Source organism: Diplodia seriata (assembly GCF_021436955.1).
Source record: "Diplodia seriata strain FDS-637 chromosome Unknown scaffold_4, whole genome shotgun sequence".
Classification (NCBI taxonomy): Eukaryota; Fungi; Ascomycota; class Dothideomycetes; order Botryosphaeriales; family Botryosphaeriaceae; genus Diplodia; species Diplodia seriata.
In genome coordinates this window covers 1,584,279-1,607,172 of record NW_027117311.1, presented here as the reverse complement: position 1 = coordinate 1,607,172, position 22,894 = coordinate 1,584,279, and the positions used below count along the sequence as shown (strand labels likewise).

The 22,894-nt window shown below is 52.3% G+C and overlaps 7 protein-coding genes across 7 annotated transcripts; 3 read left to right on the top strand and 4 right to left on the bottom strand.

The window, feature by feature from the left end:
* Positions 1-4,821: 4,821 nt before the first annotated feature.
* Positions 4,822-5,529, top strand: SLS55_004361 (uncharacterized protein; the record flags this gene model as incomplete). Its single annotated transcript, XM_066775819.1, has 3 exons — positions 4,822-4,843; positions 4,893-5,345; positions 5,399-5,529. 3 exons carry the CDS (start codon positions 4,822-4,824, stop codon positions 5,527-5,529), a joined length of 606 nt encoding a protein of 201 aa, XP_066633700.1.
* Positions 5,530-6,526: 997 nt separating this feature from the next.
* On the bottom strand, positions 6,527-7,711 carry CIP2 (carbohydrate-binding module 1; the record flags this gene model as incomplete). The annotated part of the gene is made up of 1 exon (XM_066775818.1): positions 6,527-7,711. One exon carries the CDS (start codon positions 7,709-7,711, stop codon positions 6,527-6,529), a length of 1,185 nt encoding a protein of 394 aa, XP_066633699.1.
* Positions 7,712-8,578: 867 nt separating this feature from the next.
* On the top strand, positions 8,579-8,880 carry SLS55_004359 (uncharacterized protein; the record flags this gene model as incomplete). The annotated part of the gene is made up of 2 exons (XM_066775817.1): positions 8,579-8,597; positions 8,648-8,880. The coding sequence occupies 2 exons, from the start codon at positions 8,579-8,581 to the stop codon at positions 8,878-8,880; spliced, it is 252 nt and encodes an 83-aa protein (XP_066633698.1).
* A 2,722-nt stretch (positions 8,881-11,602) lies between these two features.
* Positions 11,603-12,639, bottom strand: SLS55_004358 (uncharacterized protein; the record flags this gene model as incomplete). Its single annotated transcript, XM_066775816.1, has 2 exons — positions 11,603-12,446; positions 12,497-12,639. The coding sequence occupies 2 exons, from the start codon at positions 12,637-12,639 to the stop codon at positions 11,603-11,605; spliced, it is 987 nt and encodes a 328-aa protein (XP_066633697.1).
* A 187-nt stretch (positions 12,640-12,826) lies between these two features.
* On the bottom strand, positions 12,827-14,874 carry SLS55_004357 (uncharacterized protein; the record flags this gene model as incomplete). Its single annotated transcript, XM_066775815.1, has 4 exons — positions 12,827-14,058; positions 14,158-14,239; positions 14,290-14,540; positions 14,691-14,874. The coding sequence occupies 4 exons, from the start codon at positions 14,872-14,874 to the stop codon at positions 12,827-12,829; spliced, it is 1,749 nt and encodes a 582-aa protein (XP_066633696.1).
* Positions 14,875-17,059: 2,185 nt separating this feature from the next.
* Positions 17,060-19,327, top strand: NOP4 (RNA recognition motif-containing protein; the record flags this gene model as incomplete). Its single annotated transcript, XM_066775814.1, has 1 exon — positions 17,060-19,327. The coding sequence occupies one exon, from the start codon at positions 17,060-17,062 to the stop codon at positions 19,325-19,327; it is 2,268 nt and encodes a 755-aa protein (XP_066633695.1).
* A 2,621-nt stretch (positions 19,328-21,948) lies between these two features.
* Positions 21,949-22,585, bottom strand: SLS55_004355 (uncharacterized protein; the record flags this gene model as incomplete). The annotated part of the gene is made up of 4 exons (XM_066775813.1): positions 21,949-22,139; positions 22,254-22,311; positions 22,367-22,404; positions 22,462-22,585. The coding sequence occupies 4 exons, from the start codon at positions 22,583-22,585 to the stop codon at positions 21,949-21,951; spliced, it is 411 nt and encodes a 136-aa protein (XP_066633694.1).
* Between the last annotated feature and the right edge of the window lie 309 nt (positions 22,586-22,894).

The window sequence follows — 22,894 nt, the reverse complement described above, 5'->3', positions numbered from 1 at the left end:
TGCTGGAATTCGAATTCGTTCGTAACGTGTACTAACTATAATTTAATTAGCTTAAATTAAGCTAGTTGGGCTCTAATTAAATAGAATAAAATAGTAAAATAGAACTTACCTGTCGAAATTGCTGCGCAATTAAATGACTGCATTCTTTGCCAACGTTTTTAGCTAAATGCTGGCTATAATAATAATTGTGAGCCAGCGGAAATAGCTAGAAAATTGCAGGTAATAAACCTGTACCACGATCGCTTATAAAAGCGAATCTTAGCGTGTTTAATACCGATTCTTCCTCTTTCTCTTCCTCGCGCTCGAAAATCGTACGATTAGCTTCGATTAACGCTTCATCAATAAAGCGTAAAAATCTAAGCCAGGATCGCTTATTTTCAGGGCCAGCGTAAATTCCCCAGGCAATTAGAAGAATCTGGTTGTTGGGATCGAGCATAGAAGCTACCAGTAAATAACTAGAAGCTCCTACTTTCATATGCGCAGCATTAATCGAAATAAAATTTCGATTATTAATAATAGCTGCTGCGCAAGTAGCATCAGGAGCAACAAAAGCATATCTAAATAATTAATTAGTATATTTACTTAATATATATATAATATATTACTTACTGAAATGCTCTACTCTCTTCATCACGCGAAAATCGCGTAAAACCGCCTCTATTGCCGTGATTTTATCGAATTTTACGAAGGTAGGGCTATTCAGTAATAAACAAATTAGTTCTAATGGCTGATTTTAGAAATATTATTAAAAACTTACCTAAATTCGACGAATCATCTCTAATTTAGTGCCAAACGCCTCGATTTTCGCCTATTTGCGAATTCGCCATGCCTGCTGATAGTTGATATCAACCCCATAGTTAATACGCTCGAGGGTGCGTATTAAATTTGGCTGAATTTGGGGTTCTTCCTTAATTGTATTGCGTTGGTGGTCGATTAGAACGCGTACAGAACGTTGATATCGCCAATTTTCGTGTATTTGCGTGGAAAAACACGTATGAGGCTTAAGTTTCTTAACAATTGCATCGCCTGAATAGAATATATCAGTAAAATTTAAATTAATTGCAATTGGGGTGATTGTAAAGAATTTTAAAATAGGAAAAAACAGTAAAATTTAAATTAATTGCAATTGGGGTAATTGTGAAGAATTAAAAAGAGGGAAAAATAGTAAAATTACTTACCTTTCTTCTGCCCAATTTAAAGTAGAAATTCGCACCCAGCTAGTTTGCATTCCCAATGCGTACGCGTTTTATCGGCTCTTTTTGATACGCAAGATTCGTGTCGCTGTGCTAGATATAATCTAGCAGCATCTCGTGCAGCTTTTTGGTCGAAATAGATTGCGCCAACTTCGAATGGTTAAGAATCTGCCATGGTGGCAGATTTCTACTGTTTTTACCTACATAGGACTACCCTATTATATAGATTTAGAAAGGGGGCTGAAAAGGGGCTAAAAAGGGGCTAAAAAGGGGCTAAAAAGAGGCTAAAATGCGCGATTAATTTAAAAAAAAGGTAAAATGCGCGATTAATTTTAAAAAAGAGTCTAGAATGCGCCATTAATTTAAAAAAAAACTGGGTATTTCGGTAAATATTATTTACCCAAATACCCTACTTTACAATATATTTACCCAAATACCCAGTTTCGCCCGTTTTATAATTTGTAAGGAAATGCATAAAAAGATATACTTAAAAGTAGGGTATTTGGGTAAATTTTATGAAAACTGGGTATTTAGGTAAGGGTACGGGTATTTCAGAAATTATTTTCGAAAAACTGGGTATTTCAGTAATTTGCCGGAAGAGAGTAAACGTTGAATGCGCTGTATGCGTTGGAAGAGAGTAAACGTTGGATGCGCTGCATGCGTTGAAAGAGAGCGAACGTTAGAAGAGGGAACGTTAGAGAAGAGCGAACGTTAGAAGAGAGCGAACGTTAGAAGAAGGCGAACGTTAGAAGAGAGCGAGCGTTAGATGCGCTGCTGCGTTAGAAGAGAGCGAACGTTAGAAGAGGGCGAACGTTAAAAGAGAGCGAACGTTAGAAGAGAGCAAGCGTTGGATGCGCTGCTGCGTTAGAAGAGAGCGAATGTTGGAAGAGAGCGAGCGTTGGAAGAGAGCGAATGTTGGAAGAGAGCGAGCGTTGGAAGAGGGCGAACGTTGGAAGAGAGCGAACGTTGGATGCGCTGCTACGTTGGAAGGGCGAACGTTGGAAGAGAGCGAACGTTAGAAGAGGGCGAGCGTTAGAAGAGAGCGAACGTAGAAGAGAGCGAACGTTGGATGCGCTGCTGCGTTGAAAGAAAGCGAGCGTTGGAAGAGGGCGAACGTTAGAAAAGAGCGAGCGAATATTTAAATTCGAGTGGGAGCAAACATTGGAGTCTTCACAGGGGTTACGATAGAGAAAGTAAAGGGCAGTAAAATTTTTCGCTACCCAACCCTAAGATTCACAAGCCATACTTAACCACCGGCACAAAGTAGTAGCTCGATTAAGGGAACCTCGTGGCCTTCAACGTTGCCATCAGAATATCCGCCGCCGACTTTGCATCGTAGTCATCATCACCATCGACCTGGATAACCCACTTGTTGCGAAAGTTGTGCAACCCAACGATGCCCTCGTCCGCATTGTCGCACACATTCTGCAGACTCCGCTCGGCTCGAAAAGCCAAGATCCGCCCCGGCTTTAAGATCGTTATAAAGGCAATGTCGAACTTTTCCTAAACCACCTTATCGATCCTGGTGAAAGGCCCGACCGGGGTGCGATAGTGGCGGGACTGGCGGAGCTAATCAGCCTGTTTGCGACTTTGGATGAGCGCAAGCCTCTGATATTGGCTAAGAAGGGTTCCCTCCTCTTGTTTAGCGATTGAAAAGTCCGACTCGGCATCCGACTCGGCATCTAACTTGGTGTCTGACATAGCAATTGTTGACGTGGTAGCCTGCTCCTAGGCCTGCTTGCTGAACTTGGCCGCTTCTTCTGCTTGAAACTTGGCCAGTACGGCCCTAAGCCCCGCCAAACTAAGATCTTCATCTGAGTCATCGTTATCTGTAGCCCTCTGCTTACCCTTGGATTTGGCACTTGGGCGAGGCGATGATGGCTCTTCAATGGCCCTCTGTTTACCCTTTGACTTGGCACTTGGGCGAGGCGATGATGGCTCATCAGCTGGTATGATGGACTCCCCAATGTGGGGTTCTTGACTGGATGAAGCGGATGGGGATCTTGATTGTACAGACTGACTGGGCGACAAAGGTTGAGCGGGAACGTCAATGTCGGACTGTGACAGACAATCATCCTCAGTGACAGATGATGTGGAGGACTCCTTGCTTGAACGTGGTAGATCTTCCCCGGTGTGGGGTGGGCCAGCCGCATCTTGCCAGTTGGAGGAGCCTTTGGCCAAGCTTTGTGCAGTCTGGGGTGTTTTGTCTGCATTTAAGCGGGACGTGGAGGACTCCTTGCTTGAACGTTGTAGATTCTTGTCCCCGGTGTGGGGTGGGCCAGCGCCAGTGCGCTTGGCCTTCGCCTTTGCAATGGCATCCTGCCACTGCGCTTGGTAATCTGAAGGAGGATGTTAACGCAAAAGATCTGAGTGAAAGACGACGAGAGCGCGAACCATTTGCTTCGGGCGCCGGGCGGCGGTCTTTCGGAGCGGGATCGGGAGCTTGATGCGACCGGGCTGGCTGTGCCGTGTGTCTGGCACGAAGGGCGGCGCTCCATTGCGCTTGGACGTCTACAGCTAAGTGTCAGTGTGAGCGCAACAAGAATAAAGTAACCTTATGTAGGCGCATGGATTGGAACCAATAGACCTAATGTCATCCATGCGAAACCCCCTCAGCGAAGCGAAGCGTAGGCGGTGATTACTGCTGCTGATGTTCGCTCGCCGCCGCTGTTAGTGTTGTTATTCGCTCGCTGCTGGTGCTGGCATTCGCTCGTCGCCGCTGCTACTAGTATTCGCGCTAGAGGTGCTCATCGCCGAAAGGAAGGTACGCGAACGCGTCGACGCGAAAACGCGAGATCACGTTACCCTCAAAATGGACTCGGCTAATGGGAGGGCGAGAATCCTGCCAAGCTCTTATTTATGCGGCCAATAGAAGCAAGAAGCGCTTCCGAGATTCTACCGATAGCCCCAATCTCAAACGTAATCCCTTCGCTTCGCTGAGGAACCGGTGCCATCAATGTCTACCGGCGCTTTGCGGCTTGGGGTGGGTGCCATTGTCGCTGAAGGCCGCGGTGCGCGGCTGGTGGAGGGTCGAAGCGTTGAGCGAATGGGAAAGGTTCCGGCGGTGGGCCGAATTATGGCAGGGTCACCTTTGCCCGGCGGTGCGTCTTCGGCGAACCGGCGCCGAGTTGCCCGAGCGCTCTGACGGGCGACGAGACGACCAGATCTGCTCTAGCGCGTCCTCCAAGCCCAAAGTGCTCAAGTCGGTAGAACAGGGCTCACGTCAAATGCGCATCACTTAATCTATCGTGCGTGTAGTGCGAGAGATCATCCCATTCTGGAACATGCGAAGCATCAAATACTTGGGCAAACAACACAGTGCTGGCGGATTGCAGTGGTGGCATTGAGGTGCTGCCATGGGGCAGGAGCAGCGCCGCTTCCTCTTTTGCCTCGCTTCCTCTTTAGCCTCGCTGGGATGGAATTTTCTCGCCCACTTCCCCATCAGCCTTTCTTCTCCTCACACCTCACACTTTTCCCGGGCGCGCACCGCGCAACCCCACGCCAGACTTCCTCGTACTTTTTCCATTCACCTCACACCTCTCCCTGCAGCGCACACCGCGCATTCTCGAATCTTAATGGGCAGCTGAGTCAATGAGCTCGGGACCCGCTCACCAGGGGGGACGTCAAAATGTCCGACCAAGATAAACTCGGTAAGCATACCAACTCGGGTCTCACTGATGAACGCTAAACCATCGAAAGATGAATGTATCGCTTTTATCGATGCGTTAGATAAGGAACTATCGGATGATGGAATAATGGACGAACGTCTCTCGTCAAGTCCGGAACGAGTAACGCGCACTACCAACCAAGTGTCAAGAAACACTCCTACCAAGGCCACACCGGCCAACCAACAGCCACCGACCAAGCCTACGAAAGGGCGCCAAGCCCAGCAATGGAGCGTGGAGAGGGTCATCCAAGAGCTACAATTCCACACCAAAGCCTTTGACTTTCCGTATGCAGTTTTGCCACCGGACACCCAGCAAGCTGTCAAGGATTGGCTGACGGAACTCGTTCCTGCCGATGATGCCAAGCGTGAGGCCAAAGCCACCTCATTTGTGGCTGGAAAGACCTTGGCATCGTATTGTCTCTATGCCAACATTGTCGTGAATGCGAAGAGCGAGTGGACCAACGAAGAAGGGCAGGAGATAGCCTGTAAGTTTTCCTTGCTCGTGACTCGAACGAACAATCTCTGACATTAACTACAGGCTGGGAATGCGGCGCAAAAAATGCCATGTGTATCATCATGACACCCGAGAAGACGCTATTGGCGCTTCCGCATGTCAATCCTACGGGTCAGGAGTGGATGAAAACATCGACGTGGCTGGGCAGAGGTTGATTCACTGAGCAGAGATTGATTTGTTGACTTGTGGTTGCTTTTGCAAACCCTCACACAGATGATGGACCTTGTTGTTGAAGAGTGTTTGCTACTTTCCAGGAGGAGAAATGCGCGATGGTAATGGGTAGTTGAATTAAATGTCTGTACACAAGCTTAATTCATGAATCGCATTACCGTACAAACTCAGGCCGATTGCCCACTTGGCGGGAGGGATCACCCCTGCAATATTAGGCGGTAAGCTGTTCTGCCGCCAATCAAACCTTCAGGTTTTGCACGGTCTCGCTCGAGGGCACCGTTTCATTGGTGGCAGAACGACTTACCGCCCAAATAATCCCTGTCGCTAAGTGGGCAATCGGCGTGAGTTTGTACGGTAAGCGACAAATTACCCAAATACCCGGTTTTTCGAAAATAATTTCTGGAATACCCATACCCTTCGGCAAATTACCCAGATATCTAATTTTTAAAAAATAATTTCTAATATATCTATATCTTTAGTAAAACAGTTATCTAGGTATTTAGATAAATAGTAGACCTTATCTAAAGTAAAGTTCGTAGTTTATAAAAAACCGGGTAGTTAGATAGATTAAATATAAAATAGGGTATTTCGGTAAATATTATTTATTTAAATATCTAAAATACCTACGTTTTTTTTAAAAAAAAAACTACCGGAAAACTACTAAAATATTTAGTTTTAAATTTTTTTTAAAGAATATTACTACTTTAGTACTCTACTTAGAATAATTTTAAGATTCTAAAAAAGCTAGGTATTTAAATAAGGGTATAGGTATCTTAGAAATTATTCTTTAAAAATTAGTATCTAGGTTATTTGCCGCCCACTTTCTCTAGTAGAAGACTAATCGACTTGCGTATAGTAACGAGATTGCGTCACTCAGCGACTTAAAATAGAGGCCTGGTAACAGTCTTCATTCTGATCATTCGATATTACTGCCACTACTTGCTCTCCTTCACATCCCATGCGCAAGACACTCAGCAAAACTCAAGAAAGAGTAGGAAACGTCCAATCCACCCAATCGGCAGTGTTGACATTTTGATTGCTCTTCTCAATGCCGGCCGTACTGGAAGAGCCCTTCAGCAGATACTTGTCGATGTATGCGGACAGCTCTGGCTGCTGCGAAGATGGGAACGAGCAGTGGTCGTGCCCGCCGACCAGAGAGAAGCCCATGGCATCGGGGACACCCGCAGCTTGGTAGATGAGACGACCCACCTTCATGCAGCCCGTGGTGCTGACAGGGCCGAGCCAATCGATGTCATTCTCAATGACGAGCAGGCCGCGGGGTGCAACGAGGGCGGCGAGCATGTGGTGGTCCTCTGGCAGGTACGGGACACGGTTGCTATACTGCTCGAACGCCTTTGAGAACCAGACGTTCTCGCCGACAATCTGTGACGCAGTTTGGATGTTCTTTCCGGCTGCTTTTTGCTGGTCTGAAATACGCCAGCAAGCCGCCCCGCCAGCGCCAGACTCCTGCGGGATCGTCAAAGCAACGCGGTCGTCCATGGCGCCTGCGACGAAAGCACCCTTGCCGTTCCGGGAGCAGCCCGTCACGCCGACCCTGGTGGCATCGATCTTCGCATCGGTGTTGGCCTCCAATGCGTCAATGATGCGACTGACTCCCCAGGCCCAAGCCGTCATGGCACCTGCACTGTGGCTGCTTCCGTAGAGATTGTAGAATTTTCCTTGGCCTCGGCTTCCAGTGCTTTGCTGGGCAGCAACGTCGTCGTTGTTGAACGTGATGGTGGCCACGCCAGCAGGGATTGGGATGCTGGGGTAACTGTATGCGATGATGGCAGGGTAGGGGGCGGTTCCTGAGGACGGGTACGCGATGGAGACAGAGAAAGAGATTGACTTCCCGCTCTCTTGCGCCGTGATGGACAAAGTGTTGGAGGACAGCGTGGAAGTGATAGAAGCTGGCTTCGGTGGCTTCACTCCCAGCTCAAAGCTCTGAAATAGCTGGCTGATCTCCTGCTGGCGGCACGCCCACTCGTCTTGGGTCGTGACTTTGGTGCCGTTGACAAAAGTGAATGGGTCAGGCAGCTTGGCATACTGCTGTGGTGAGTATTCAGATGGGAGTGTGCCGCATGATGCTGCTTGGCGAGGTAAGACAGAGGCAAAAGCGCCGAGCGCGAGAAATGTGAAAGGCAGGATGAATGACATGATGAGCATGATGGTCTCTCTGGTAGTCGATGATAGCTTAGTTGTTGGTCTTCACCGTTGCTTTTATACCAAACGCCTTCGCCTTCACCTTCGATTGTATACGGCCTTCTCTGCAAGACGGGAAGCGGCCCGCTGTGATTTAGCCTGTCTGAATTCAAGGGGCGCGCATCCGCCGGCACGACAATGCCGTTCGATCTGGAAAAGATGCCAATTCATAGCGCTTGGTAGCGTGAGGATGGTTTGGAGTGTGTGTTTTGGAAACAATCAGGTAATAGGCTATTTAACACGTGCGCTTGGCGAACGATTTGCCGCATTTTTGAGTTTTGCCTGATGTCGTGTTGTCGTTATGCTTAATGCATGCCGAACGGAGGAGTTTGATTTGCGGCGCTGCAACCAGTGGGTGTTATAGGATTCGGATTAAGGTTGCGATCTCCGTCCTGGCTGATGCTTGTAGTAACGAGAAGCGGGGGATATGCCAAAAAGTCATTCGACAGTCTCCTCAAGGCGGTCACAGCACTGCGCAAACTTCCAATTCTGGCATCCTTGCACCGACAGTCCATTTGCGTAAGTCGTGCATGCAACGCAGAACAAGCATCCAAGGTGTATCGGGCCCATGACCTGTCCGTACGAGGAAGTCTTAGATGCCGCAAAGCAAGCAATTAGCCTACGAACTTTGCGCGGCCGTCGAGGCGTTGCCACCATACCTACTGGATCTTTGTGGTCGGGGCCTTGCCGAAACGCAGTCTCTCGGACGTGTGCCGAGGCTAGTCAAAGTGGGGAACAGCCATGAAGTCGGCTTATTTCCCCTCCAAAATGCAGATGACCTACACATTATTCCAACACCAGAATCATCATCTCCATTCACGCGCCGCGACAATGACACTCATACACATTGGTAGGAGCCCTTGCCCATCAATATTGCCCGTCACTGAAACCGAGGTTTAGTACTCTTCAAGTTCAGGCCAGATGTGACGGCAGAACATAAGGCTACATTTGTCCGGGAGCTCAAGAAGTTGAAGAACCTTCCCTGTGTCAAAGACAATCGACTTATTGTCGGTGGCCCATCCGTTACAAGTCCGATTGAGCGGAGCAAAGGTTTCGAGTTCGCGCTCATCAGTTACCACCACGATCTGGCTGCTTTAGAAGAGTACCAGGCAAGCAAGGAACATCATTGGTAAGTCCACCATCTATCTCCCTGGGAAAAGATGGTACTGACGGAAGAAAGGGTGACGTCTACCTACATGTTTCCGTTCAAGGAAGACCTTTGCCGATTCGATTTCGAAGTCGCGGCGGAGGATGAGTACATGTGTGAGCACTTGACCTCTGCATTCATCGGAAAGGGCGAGAAAACCGAGGAAATTAGAGACGGTGAATCGAGGTGTAGAGACACAGGATCGTGCAAAATGGACAATTGAAACTACATGGGTTTTGCAGTCCGTAGCTCCTTCAAAGTGCAAGCTGATTGTAATATGTTCTTCAGAAGTTGAGGATAGTCCCAACAGAGACCGGCGGGAGCCAAGGCTGTAGAACCGGCCTGATCCTCCCTGCCAGGCCTTCCTGGGCCCGTCATATTCTATGGATGTGTCAGTGCAACGCAGGCTGGGGTTCGAATGATATACAAACAGGCTTCATGTTAACACCAAAAAGCGCGAAACGCGATCTCTTCTTATTCCTGAAGCGTCGGGGATCGATACGGATAGGAGCTTTCGTTTAAAGGTGACGTGCTGCGGCCTCGCATTCTCTGGCCAGCTGCTCATAGGCTGGGTCTTCGCTGGCTTTTCAGGAGAGATGACGCGGGAGTTGGCCGTTTTAGGGGGCGATTTCGTCAATGTGAATGAAGCGGACGACAGTCGGCATTGCCCAGTAGTCGGGGCGTTCGGCAGAGGGTGGCATGACTGCCACAGTCGCTTCTTGTCTTGATAGGTACTATAATGTCTGTGTCTGGCGATTCGAAGAAGAGACTCTGAGCGTGACTGTGGAGCTTTTGGAAGGATGAGCAAACTTTGACGCCGTGACTACCACATCCGCGAGATGGTTTCGCAACGAGCGGCCAGGAACGGGAAGAGATATCCTCGCAAGCCAGTGATGCTTTTAAGGTCATCCCGATCGCAGAAAACAAATGATTTAGGAAAGGTGAACCGCGACGCAACATCAATATGCTGTCAAGTAGTCCTTGTCGCCATTAAGTATCCACAAAGAGCGGCGGTTGACCAACGACGCGAACGCCATCCTGGTACGGGATTAGAGCAGAGGAGGCTTGTAGAGGATGGATGATCTTTGAAAAGAGTGGTGTTTGTCCACAGGCACGTAGCGCCAGCCTTCACAGCGGCTACAATGCCTTGCTCATGATCGGGAAAAACCCAGTCGGCATCATTCGTCGGGTTGAGATTTTGCGTAGGAGTTGCGAGAGAATTGCGGCATTGCTCACGAAGCACGTATGCAATGTCTGCTCCTGAGTCACGGTACCCTACAAACAACCAGCGGTATTCAGGCGGAGATGATCTATTCCCAGAAACGTACCGCCTGGGGGGGTTTTTTTTTTTTCGGCTTGCGCACTCCGTCGATGAGAGGCGAATCCAACGCTTAGTAGAGAACGGCAACTCGGGTACGGGGGATCGGCGAGGCAAAAGTGCGGGACAATTTGAGTAGGGGTCGCATGGTGCTGAAGGAGAGCGACAGAAGGCTGCTCTGAGCAACGAGAAAGTGGTGGCCGAGCGAGCGGACTGCGCCGAGACCTTCGGACTCTTCCCGACGGACTGATCCGCCGATAGCACTCGGGTGAGACGACGAGGGGTGGTTCGTATTGAATGAGGTGATCTGCAGAGTGGAGTGTACGCTATGCCGTTATCGTGTTCCCGAGCCCTTCGACTCCGTACGTTTCAAACCACTCTAGATCAAACCATCCACTCATGTCGCCCAGCTCGTCGGAAAAAACACCAGCGGAATCGAACAAGGCGTCGAAGCTCTGCTCCGTCCCATCCTGTACTCCGACTGGCTGTTCTGGACCAAGCTCAGTAGCTACGGGCTCTTGACGTCTCCTCCAAGACTCCGATGTTGCTTCCACCAAACGGTCAAACTTCACTCGCGCATCCTTTGCAACAGACCATGTCTTTCCCAGCGCCTCGAGTGTCTCCGAACACCGCCGGGCATGCTCAGCGAACGTGTTGCTCGCTCGTGCGCGAATGGCAGGACCGATCCAGAGACAGTAAAGCATGGTAATGGCCGAGACAAAGATGCTGTGGCCTGTGAGCCATGAGTTCATCATCTGGCCGAAGCGATGCAACTCGTAATAGATCCTGATCGTTTCTGTGGCGCTGTCGAAGCAGATGTTTAGTGCTTCAGGCGCAGGCCGAGGGAATGCAGGGCTCGGACGGTACAGCAGCATGACGCATTGGTGGTATTTGAGCTCAATCGACGGCATGGAACGGTATGAAATGGCACGGGAAATGCCACCCGCTCTCCGTGATAATGTCTGCTGAGCGTGTTCCAAGAGTCCCTTGCAAGATGCATGAACTGCCTTCTGCCAACCCTCGAAGTCGCTTGGCCAAGGGAATCGTCTCGGAGACTGTGCAACGCGATGGATCATCAACTTCACTTCAGCTACGATGCGGTCGAAACGAAATGACATGTTTGCCGCATAAAAGCCATGATGTGGAGGCTGATCACTGCGTATGCGCTTCGGCTGGCGCTCGTTGGACTCGTCTTCATTGATGGGTGTGCCGGTGGATAAAGGTTGTAGAGCTTGGGAAGCACCCTCGATGGCATCGAGATCGACCTCGTCTGATCCTTGCTGTCCAGGAAATTCTATGTCAATTGCTTCGTCCCGCAGAGTGAGCGGGCGACCCAAGGTTGTGCAGAGTGTGCGGTCTAGCGAGTAGGCCGACCAAAAAACACCGCTCCTTATGTCGTGTGCAGCAACGGTGCCTCCGAATCTGATATGCGGCCTGCCAACATCCGTTTCTGGAGGCTGGTCAGCAATGTAGTCTGATGTACGGGCTGACGGGGCTCACCCATAGGCTGCTTCCTCTGCAAACCCAAGTCCAAGCAACTAGCGAGGATGGTGTGGGTCAGAAACCAGGCATTCGAGCCCCCGGGGAAGCAGAAGCTGCTGAGGACGAGGAGAAGCAGGATCTGAACAGCCTGGATGGACTCATGCAGCGGTATATCGGCCAGAAACTTGATTGAGGCAGCGAGATAGGAGGCCGAGGCAAAGTCTGCTCCGAGCTGTGACTCCAAGGCACGGGAACCGATGGCAATGATGAGGAAAAGCATGCACATGTCTGAATCGGTGGCGGGGGAAGGATCGACGAGACAGTTTTCAACAAGATCGTCGACATGAACCTCGTCCAAGAATGGATACAGATGCTGGAACTGGTCAAAGTAGGCAGCAACAAAACGGTGGATCTCGGGAAGCGAAGGCAAGTGTGAGGCAGAAGGGACTTGAGAGAGGTGAGACTGCGGCAAGTCGGCGGAGAAGCGGGTCGACAGTCCCTGGGTCTGAGGCGCTGACGCAAAGATCAAACGAGCGAAGGCTACACCGGATGAAGGGCCGAGATACTTTGGAGAATTGGCGGCTTGCAGCAAGAGCAGGCCAACCTCATGAGCGAGCGGCTGCTCGGGACCGATGCAAGGAGTGACCGGGGTGTGAGTTTGGATGACACTGGCGTTTGCCGGCGATGGAGGGACTTGGCTCGTGAGCTGAGTCTCAAGCTCACGAACGCGGGCCTCGAGCTCGCGGATGTACCTGGGTGAGGTCAGTGGGCTGCTCGGCGTGGCTTGAAGTGGGAGGCGCACCTCTTCTCGGAGCCGGCACTCTCCTCGCAGGGTACTCGGGCCTTGAGGCAGTTGGAGCAGGTGGGCAGCAGGCCATCGCACTTGACCTTACGGTTTCTGCATCGAATACAAGCGATGGGCTTCTTTGGTGGTTCGGGCGGCATATGTGAGAGCGATGGAGCGGAGCGGGAGCGAAGCGAAGCCCGGTAGCCTTTGACGTGGTGGGAAGTCGTGACCGGTGGCTGCTGCTGCGGCCTCGGCCCGACGCCGAAATTGCCCAATGGAGAGCCGTCACAACCAGATTTATTGCATCTCAATATACATGGGAGAACTATGGAAAAGCATCAAACTCTAAGCAGAATCGCTAAGAATAATGTCGGCGGCCTTCTCGGCGATACCGTACACAGTCCCCATAGTGTGAGCCGCAGGAACAAGGGGCATGACACTGCCATCGACAACGCGCAGCTTCTCAACACCGTAGACCTTGAGCTGGGCGTCGACGCACGCTCCCTCCTCCTGCTTACCCATGTGACAAGAGCCAACAGGGTGGAAGACGGTGGTTGCACTATTGCGAATCACCGTCTCGACGGCGGCGTCGGTGGTGATATTGGAGCCGGGGACAAGCTCAACAGGGTTCAGAGGAGCGAAAGCGGTGCTGTTGAAAAGGGCACGAGCAAACTTGACAGCCTCCACCAACACGGCGACATCCAGCGGGTTCTTCAAGAACGCCGAGTCTGCTAGCGGAGCGTCAAAGGGGTCGGTCGATTGGATCTTGACAGTCCCGCGGGAGAACGGGTGCATGAGTGCGACTATTACAGTTCCATCAGAGGGAATGGCCTCAATAGTAGCAGCGTCAGAAGCTACAAGAGTCTCTGCAAGCTGCTCGTGCTGGGAAGCGTAGCCGGTGAGGAAAGACGACGGAGTATCAGCGTCGAGGTAGTCACTCGGGCTTTGAGCAAGAGCCTGGTCGTGCAGAGACGAGCCAGCGGTGGTGTAGTTCTCCGTGGGCAGGAAAAACAAAATATCACCCGTGGCGGTGGAGTAGGGGCCCGTTTTCTCACTGTCGTACTGAGCACGCGCTTCGGCAGCGAACGTTGTGTTGGACTGTAGGTTGGCAGCCTGCAGAGCAAGATCAATGTTGTGGACGATGGGAACCATGACGTGATCGTGGAGGTTGTATCCAACGGGGAGGTCGACAACTGGGGTGATGCCGAATTGGTCGAGTAGAGAAGCTGGGCCAATACCCGACAGCTGCAGGAGTTGGGGCGTGTGAAGAGAGCCCGCGGCAAGGATGGCCTCCTTGCTGACTGCGACAGTCTGGCGAGCCGCAGTGGCTGATGCAGCGAATTCGACGCCAGCGACGGTGGTGCCGTTCAAAACCAGCTTGGTGACATGAGTTTTGGGAAGAAGATGGAAGTTACTACGTTCAGCGGCGGTATCCCAGTAGCCTTTGCGAGCAGAGCTTCTCGTGACGGTGGTTGGGTCTTGAGCATGCGTCATCCAATAGGCGCCGAGAGCCTCGCCGTTCTGGCCATCTACGGGGATGTTGATGCCAAGTTCCTTTGCACCCGCAGCGTAATATTCTGGTGACACGTCAATCGAGCCGCTACTAGCACGGGTCTTGGGCATTCACTTACCAGTTGATGGCCAAAACCAGGGAGAGTACGATGCGTGGATGCGACCATCGGTACCATGGGCTGATTCATCATAGGTAATGTTGTACTGCTCGGCGATGTCTGCATTCGGCGGAGAGAAGATTTCACTCTGATCAATATTCAGCGTATGCTCGTGTTTCTTGTATCAGTCCGATTTACCTTCTTGAGGAACGGGAGGAGACCTGACCAGCTCCATCCCTCATTGCCCAAGGCCTCCCATCTATCGTAGTCGTGGACAGAGCCACGATGCTGAAGCATACGGTTGAGCAGTGTTGATCCGCCGACAGCCTTTCCTTGAGGAATGGAAACCGCACGGTTGTTCACGTCGGCAGTCGCGACGTAGGAAATGTTCCAGTCATACATTGTCCCGACTGCTCCGCCTGAAAGGCCAGGAATCTCAATGAAATCCTCTGCTTGGTCGCTAAAAGCAGAATGTCAGTACCAGTATATCTTCGCAGGTACTGGGACTCAGCTCACAAATCCCCGGCTTCGATTACAAGGACTAAAGCATCTGGATGATCGTCAATATGGCAGAGAGTAGACAGTCCAGTAAAACATACCTGGACTTTCGGATAGACGATTTGCGACTGTTAGACCCGAAGCACCACCACCGATGATAACATAGTCGTAGCAAGGGAGCAGGCCGCTTGAGTTCTTGATAATGCGCGGCCTGATGGTTGAAGGATATGCAAGGGCTTGGGAAAGCAACCCCACTAATGCGGCGGTCGAGAGAGTCAAATGCATTGTGAGGGACGTTGAGGATGATGCAGCGCGAAGGAGCGGCGGCATTTGGAGGATTGGGGCGAAAAAAAGATACATGCGGGTTAATTTATACACCTGCCTCATTGATCACGTTAAAGAAACCGCCTTACCTAGGGCCAGTAGTTCGCCGGTTGCCGATCTCAATCCCGTGCTTTGGTGCGAGTGCCGGCCTCCTTGGCGCCGTCCTAACTGATTTCGAAGAAGCGGGAGCGCCTTGTGTCGTATCCCGAGACTCCGCGCCTGATCTCGGTAGTTTGTTGTGTTCGGCATTGTGTCCTGTTTCAGCCTCCCGTTTCGCCATGGCTTTTAGCCGCCGAGGCTGAGAAAGTCAGTCCAGTAATGATGATGGTGGCTGTGAAACGCCACCTCCAGACCATCCGGGTGCATGCGTACTGCGGAGACTGATACATCAATTGACAATGCTCAACCGATCGGCGAGCATTTTCTGTAAAGGCGCCGGCCGGCCCAATGCGTGAAGCGCTTCGATAAGAGAGTCATGCAGTCCCAGAGGAGATGACAGTTGGCCCGGTGTCAGGCTTAGCCTCTGGTGACACAACCAACATTCAGGATCAGTGAACCGTTGCAAGCTCGAGTTCTACTTTGTGCTATTGTTATTGGCACGGTGCCGGTTAGCAGGCGTTCGGTAATGCAAACAAACAGTCGGCACATCAAGCCACCATTCGAGCACAGACCATGCCCCTGCAGCTGGTGGAGGCCTAAATAATTCGTGCATGCTGTGCTGCAGCTGACCTTTGTTGCCTGGGCAGAGTCTGTGTAATGTCGCTGAAGCCATGTGATGCTCTGAGAAGCGCCTATACTGGCAATCGGTGCGAAAGCAGAAGCGATTAGTGGAAGACATTGATACGGGCCAAGACTCGGCCTGAGATCGATGGCGAAGAGAGATGAGGTATTTACCCCGGATTGTCAAGCGAAAAATCGGCATTGTACATACCTGCGCTCACAGCTTGACTGCCGAAGGCTCATCCCGTCTGCATGATTATTTTATACTTCGACTAACCCACAAGTCTGGGCCCCAACGTGCCAACCCTGCCGACTTTGACCGAGCTGCGACACCTTCGTTCCGAGGCATTGTACATCGCCGTAGCTTTGAGGAAGTGAAGATTTAGGATGCTAGCCACGAGGCGATGGACATAAGACATGATGACTTGGTCACTTGACGGGTAGGATGAATTGAGTAGTCATGTAAGATTATTCTTGACATGCAGGATAATCGTGTCTGCGGTGGCTCACACCCACATTGAGCAAGGAGACTGGACAGCAGGTGGGCTGTAACAGCGGGGGTGGGCGGGGAAACATGACCACACGGGTGATTCCGTGGAGATTCAAGGACCAGCAGTTGTCAGAGGCTTCAGCGTAGCGACGCTGGGCGTGTCAAGCGCCTTAGCTTGGTGTTCTCGACTCAACAGCATAAGAATGGTATCCAGTCTCCCTGCCATAGCGTAAGCGAATCTTGGCCATGGTGGATCAGCGGGTTGGCGGACGCCGATGGGATGACGTGGACGTCATTGCCGGCTCAAGCAGCCGGTATAGGGCATCCGGCTCTACCGAGGACAAGGATGTCATAAATGCTGTCTTGACAATTTTCCGGAGACAGTACGAAATCACTGCTGGTTCTCGGAAGCATGCATCCGGTCCGAGAGACAAGGGAAATCGGCGACGGTTGGCGGGCGTGCGAGAGTAACGAGTATGGAAAGGCGGTTCCTAGCGCCGCAGCCGAAGCAGTACTCCGCCGTTCCAAACGCTCAACCTGGCATGCAATCGGAGACCTGGGGGTGGCCGGAGCAGACTCGCGTGTCTTGAGCAGGGGCACGAGTCGTGGAAGCGGAGGATGACGGAGTGAGAAGGGGATCGCTTTGCAGGGCAGGGGAGAGCCTCAGAAGGGCTAGGGTTGCGGTGCACAAGTGCACGACATGAACGATGGACGAGCGGCCGGAGGTGTGTTGCGTGTCGTCAAGGAAGGCCGGCCTTCCATGGATGCGATGAAGCAGGTGGGGCGTGTGGGCGGAAAGCATCCACGACAAGAGCGGGCGGCGGGGCGGAAGCGGGCCTTGGCACTGCGTCGGGCGCTCGGACGCGCGGCTGTGAAGTCAGGGCAACTTTTTTTTTTTGGCCTCTCAAACATCCTTCTCCAAACCACATATCCACCATGGGCCCCCACCGCAAGAGGCTGCGCCTTTCTGAGGACGGCACCGCTGTCGCTTCCCCTTCCGCCGACGGCCCTCATTCTGAACCTGCCATTGCCGCCGCCGACGCCCCCACCGACAACAACACTGGCCTCAAGCATCGCCGCCAGCTCTTCGTACGCGGCCTGGGCACCACCGTTACCACCGATGAATTGACCGACCACTTCTCGCAATCTTTCCCAATCAAGCATGCTGTCGCCGTCCTCGACAAGGAATCCAAACAATGCAAAGGCTATGGCTTCATCACGTTTGCCGACGCTGAGGATGCTGCCCGTGCCCGCGACGAGTTTGACGGCTCCCAGCTGCAAGGCCGGAAGATCAACGTCGACCTCGCCGAGCCTCGCCACCGCGATCCCGAGCATGGTATCAGCCAGCCTGCCAAGGCTGCCGTCGAGGCCAAGAAGAGGAAGGAGGAGCAGATGCAGCCCAGCCAGTCCAAGCTGATCATTCGCAACCTGCCTTGGAGTGTCAAGACCGAGGACCAGCTCACCAAGCTCTTCCTCAGCTATGGCAAGGTCAAGACCGCTACCCTGCCCAAGAAGTCCAACGGCATGCTCGCCGGCTACGGCTTTGTCACATTGAGAGGAAGGAAGAACGCGGAGAAAGCGCTGGAGGCTGTCAACGGCAAAGAAATCGATGGCCGTACCCTGGCCGTCGATTGGTCTGTCAACAAAGAGACTTGGCAAAAGGTCCAGGATCAAGCGGCTGATGACGAAGACGCCAAGGGTTTGCCCGCCTCCGACGAGGATGACGACGACGACGATGAGGGCGAAGATGAAGATGAAGAGGAAGAAGAAGACGTAGATGACGAGGAAGATGATGACGACGAGGAAGAGGATAGCGACGACGAGGAAAGATACATTGACGAGGCGGAGCACCAAGCCCCACGAACCACAAATTTCTACAGCACGACCACTCTCTTCATACGCAATCTTCCATTCACATGCACGGATGAGGATCTCGAGGAACACTTTGAGCAGTTTGGCGGCGTTCGGTATGCCAGAATCGTCATGGATCGTGTGACCGAAAAGCCAAAAGGCACTGGATTTGTCTGTTTCTTCAAAGACGACGATGCCCTCGCTTGCTTGAAAAATGCACCAAGGCAGCATAACCCGCAGCACCCCAAGGCCAAGTCCGCTCCGATTGCTGCCCACTCAGTGCTGCAAAACACCGAGGCCGATCCGACCGGACAATACACCATGGACGGTCGCGTTTTGAACATCACCAAGGCGGTGGACCGGAACGAAGCTGAGAAGCTCACTGCCGAGGGTGTCGCACATCGCTACAAGAGAGACAACGATAAACGCAAACTTTTCCTACTCTCTGAGGGGACCATTGCGTCTAACTCGCCGCTCTACAAGCTTCTTTCTCCTGCCGAGGTCCAGCTCCGTGAGGCGAGTGTGAAGCAGCGGAAAAATTTGATTGAAAGCAATCCTTCACTCCACATGAGCTTGACTCGCTTGTCTATTCGCAACATCCCTCGCACGGTTTCTTCGAAGGACCTCAAACAGCTTGCTCGTCAGGCTATTGTTGGCTTCGCCAAGGACATGAAGGCAGGGAAGCGCTCGCCCTTGTCGCAAGAAGAGCTCCGACGTGAAGACGACGAAATGCGCCAGGCCGACAGGGAGAGAAAGAAGAAGGGCAAGGGTGTGGTGAGGCAGGCAAAGATCGTGTTTGAGAACAAGGATGGAAGCAAAGTCACCGAGAATAGTGGCGCTGGACGCAGCAGAGGCTACGGTTTCATTGAGTACTACACGCACCGCCATGCCTTGATGGGTCTCCGATGGCTCAACGGCCACGCCATAGATTACCAGGCAATGGAGACCCAAAAGAGCAAGAAGATGTCGCCTGAGGACATCAAGGACAGAAAGAAGCGTCTTATTGTCGAGTTCGCCATTGAGAACGCACAGGTCGTTCAGAGGAGAAGGGAGCTGGAGGCGAAGATGCTCGAGAAAACTCAGAAGAAGGCCGCTGAGGACGGTAGCGGCTCTGAGGATGATGGCGAGGGGGAAGGAAAGACTCAGAAGAAGGGTCGCAAGGGTGGAAAGGGTTTCAAGAGCAGTGGTAAGGGCGCGGAAAAACGCAAGAGAGGGCAGGATGATGAGGAGGGCTCGTCGAGTAAGAAGAACGATAAATCGGCGCCGAAGGACGAGAAGCTTGCCAAACAGCAAAGGATTATCGCGAGGAAACGACAGATGCGCCGTGCCCGCGACAAGGGCACCAAACGGTGAAGCTGAAGAATGTTGTAGTAAGGTGCACAATATCGTTGGTGTTCGGCGTTGATGCGGCGTCGTGGGAGGAATAAAAATAGCAGTCTTTAACGAAATGGAAGACATACTCTTCGGTCCCCGTCGAGGAAACCATCTCAAACTCCTGAACTCATGCAGAAAGAAGTGATGACAAGCTGACTGCATGCCCCTTATTTCCCGCTTCAACACCGTTGAGTCTGTACGTCTGTACCCCTTCAGGCGTCATCCACTTCCGTGGGCCTTGTCAGTTGCTGCGTGGGGTCGTTGATGCACATAGCCTGTTGTGTCAACGTGCAGCAGACAGCGGAATATCGCGTTTTATGATATGAGTACGACCCCTAGCTTCGTTGAGCGCTGAAGGATCGAGCGGGCCGGTCCATGGTGCCGCACGCCCGATCCACCAAGTAGTGCTTGCCACATATGCACGACGCTGAAAGCGATGCTTCATTCATGTCGCGGCTGCAGCAACCCGTTTGGATCAGCACAGGAACCAGAGCCGAGCGCTGAGAACATTCCTCACCTGAGCATGGTGCTACACCGGGCGGAACCACGCTCTGTTGCCGCCCAGACGAAAGGATTCCTTATGTGACCCGTATCATCTTAGAAGTTGATGCTGAGTCCCATTGGCCTTGTGTGACGAGAGCATACCATCAGATGGTACGGCGTTACCACTGATCAGTTCAGAGTCTCTGAGGAGACCTTGGCGTACGAAAGCTTTTCGCACCTTCTACCGATACCCGTGCAGGGATTCGGCGGGAAGGAGCACCAAAGTTGCCCTGCGACTCTGAGAGCATTGACCCCGTTTTGCCGTATTGGATTCCATGACTTAACTCAATCTAGGGAAGTGGGATTCTGTGAGCAGTCGGAAGGACTTGCTTTGTTTTGCGACGCGGCGGATGAGTGGGTGGAGATGCCTCCAGGGTGGCCGGCTGTATGACCGCCTCAGAAAAAGAGGAATTGGACCTTGGCGTATAAAAGGTGCTGCGACTGGCTACCGAGAGTGCCATCCAAAGCAAACGGTGGCAATATTCCTTCAATCTTGGTTCAGCAAAAAGCTCGCGGTTGTCCCTTGTTTCCTTTTAACATCAATCAGACGCGTGGCTGCACAAGCTTCACGCTCTTATCCTTTGACACTTCGACATCAGTCGTCAGCCGAACTCAGACACACAAACACTTGCACACACTGAAAGCCTCGTACGTATATGATCGTATTATCCCTAGCCCGCCACGTTCGCTCCCGTCTGACATGCGCCACTGCCGCCGCCACCGACACACAGTCGCTGCTAGATCAGTTCCTGACCAATCAAGAAGATCACAGGCTTTACTCGCCTCCCAACCATCTACCCATTTGCATCCTCAACTATACTCGACTTCACCGCTTCTTCGACCGGCCATCTTTAACCACAATGTGCCAATACGAAGCGATCCACTACCACTGCAGCCACGTGAGTCGACGGCTGATCAAGCATTGCCACTTTGCGCGCAACGACCCCAACCATCAGTGCTTCGGTGCTTGGAGCATCAAGAGGGAGTGGAGGCAACCTTTCGAGAACTGTCCGACATGTGTGGCGGCCGGTTCGCCGCAGCAAGTCAGCGCGGCTCCAGCCTCCGTCCCGCCGCCATCAGGACGACGCTTCGGTGGACAGAAGATGTGAATAGACATCGACGATGATGGTGAAACGGCAGCACGTATTCTCTTTTTATTTTTGGCATCTGCTGAAGAAAAACGTATTTGGTGAGGCTTAAATGTCCAGCCATCTTTGATGTTGCAACAGGCGGCCAAGAACGTGACTTAGCTTTTATGGGAGGAAAAGAGCGTTGCTGAACAAAACATTCAAAAGGGAGGATGTCATCGAGTTTATCAACGTCCTGTCTGTCGTTTCTGGCTTGTGTTTTGGGCTCGTTTCTTATTGAACTTTTCGTGTGCCTGAACTGGGAGGATGATGATCATATATGACTTGATTTTGATTTGGTTGCTTGCTCAACCGCGCCAATTTGGATTGCTCTTTTACGCCGTTCTCCTCTGTACACGCGAAATTGAAAAGTAGCTTTCTATAGTCGCCATGAGGGTTTTGACGTGATATGCCTAATCGGGAGTCAGCGAGAGTTGTCCGGACTAGAGCTTACAGCTGGAGCGATGGACGGGGAAGAGGGCGCCAAGGTTTCGAGTAAGATACTGGAAAGCAGACGTGGGACAAGCAGAGATGTCTGCATGTAACCCCCGTACGACCGTGTGAGGCTAGGTATGGGGACGCACCTGCAGCAGTCCTCGAGCATGCATAAGCGCCATTCCTGCATCCGGGCGCCGATCATCTGTACAGAGCCGAGAGCACAGCGCTATTGAAGTACAACAGCGCGAGACAGCATGCGGAACCAAATAACAAAACGGTCGTGCTCGGCTGCATTCTGGGGCCGGATTTGGTGGTCGTCGCTCTTCAGATCCAACGAACAGATTGTAAGCTCCGTCTGCCTCTCACATTGCGGTCGCGGGAAGCAACATCTTGCCATCATCTCGACACAGGTCGCAACCCACGGGTTGGTGCTGCAACATGCGCTCACAGGGCTTGCTTTCGCAGACAGAAGCCATTTGATTCCTGGTTTACTTACAAAGTCGCACTGCTAGTGGCATCGCGCTGCACCTTGCCCACAATGTTGTAGCGCTTACTGAAAAAGGTATACCACTCATCAAGGACCGTCTTCTCCTTGTCAGACAGGTCTTCCCACTCCGGGCGGCAGTCTTCGGGCTTGAGCGAAGATTGAGCCAGGGCACGGTTAGGCTCCTTGCCAGCAAAAACTGTAAGGAAGGCAACGAATTAGAGCTCAAGGGATGGGTACACGGGATGATTCGGGGCGCGATTGCGTGTGGAGACCGCTCGCCCTGGAAAACACTTCGAAAAAGGAAACTCACCCTTGTACTGGCCCTTCGGGCCGTATGCCTCGTTCTTGGAGACATCGAAGACAGAGCCCTGGAGCGCGGTTGTCAGCGCAAGGTCAGTAGGAATGGGACGGATGCGGACGTACTTTGATGGCAACCAGCGTAGGGTAACCCTCGTTAGTTCCTGGGATACAGACGTCAGCGCACGCAGGCCAGGGAAAGAGTGCAAGATGAATCGCACCATCGCATTTGGCCAGATGGTCAAGAGCAATGGGATCGTCCTTGGGCGGGTCGAGCTGTACGGGGTTCCTCGGCTCGAAGCGCTTGGGCTCCTCGACGTGGTTCGCGTCACGCTTCTGATCCATGGCGTTGAGTGGATGTGTGTGTGCTTGATGCAGGGGCGGCGGGTGAGGATGGGGATGGCCGAATAAAGTGGCAGACGTTGTTGATGATCTCACCGACGAAGAGGCGAGGCATCGACGGCGGGGCAGGGTCTCGCCCCCACACTGCGGCAACGACTTTATCAGGGCCGCTAGCCTCGCCTCTTGTTGCCTCCGCCTTACTGCCCCCGGCGACACACTATCGACGCTAGCACTGCAGTGATTGTTCTTGTTCATATATTCATTGCTCAGAGACCGAGGCCCCTTCTCCAGCTTCCATGCACATCCTCCGCC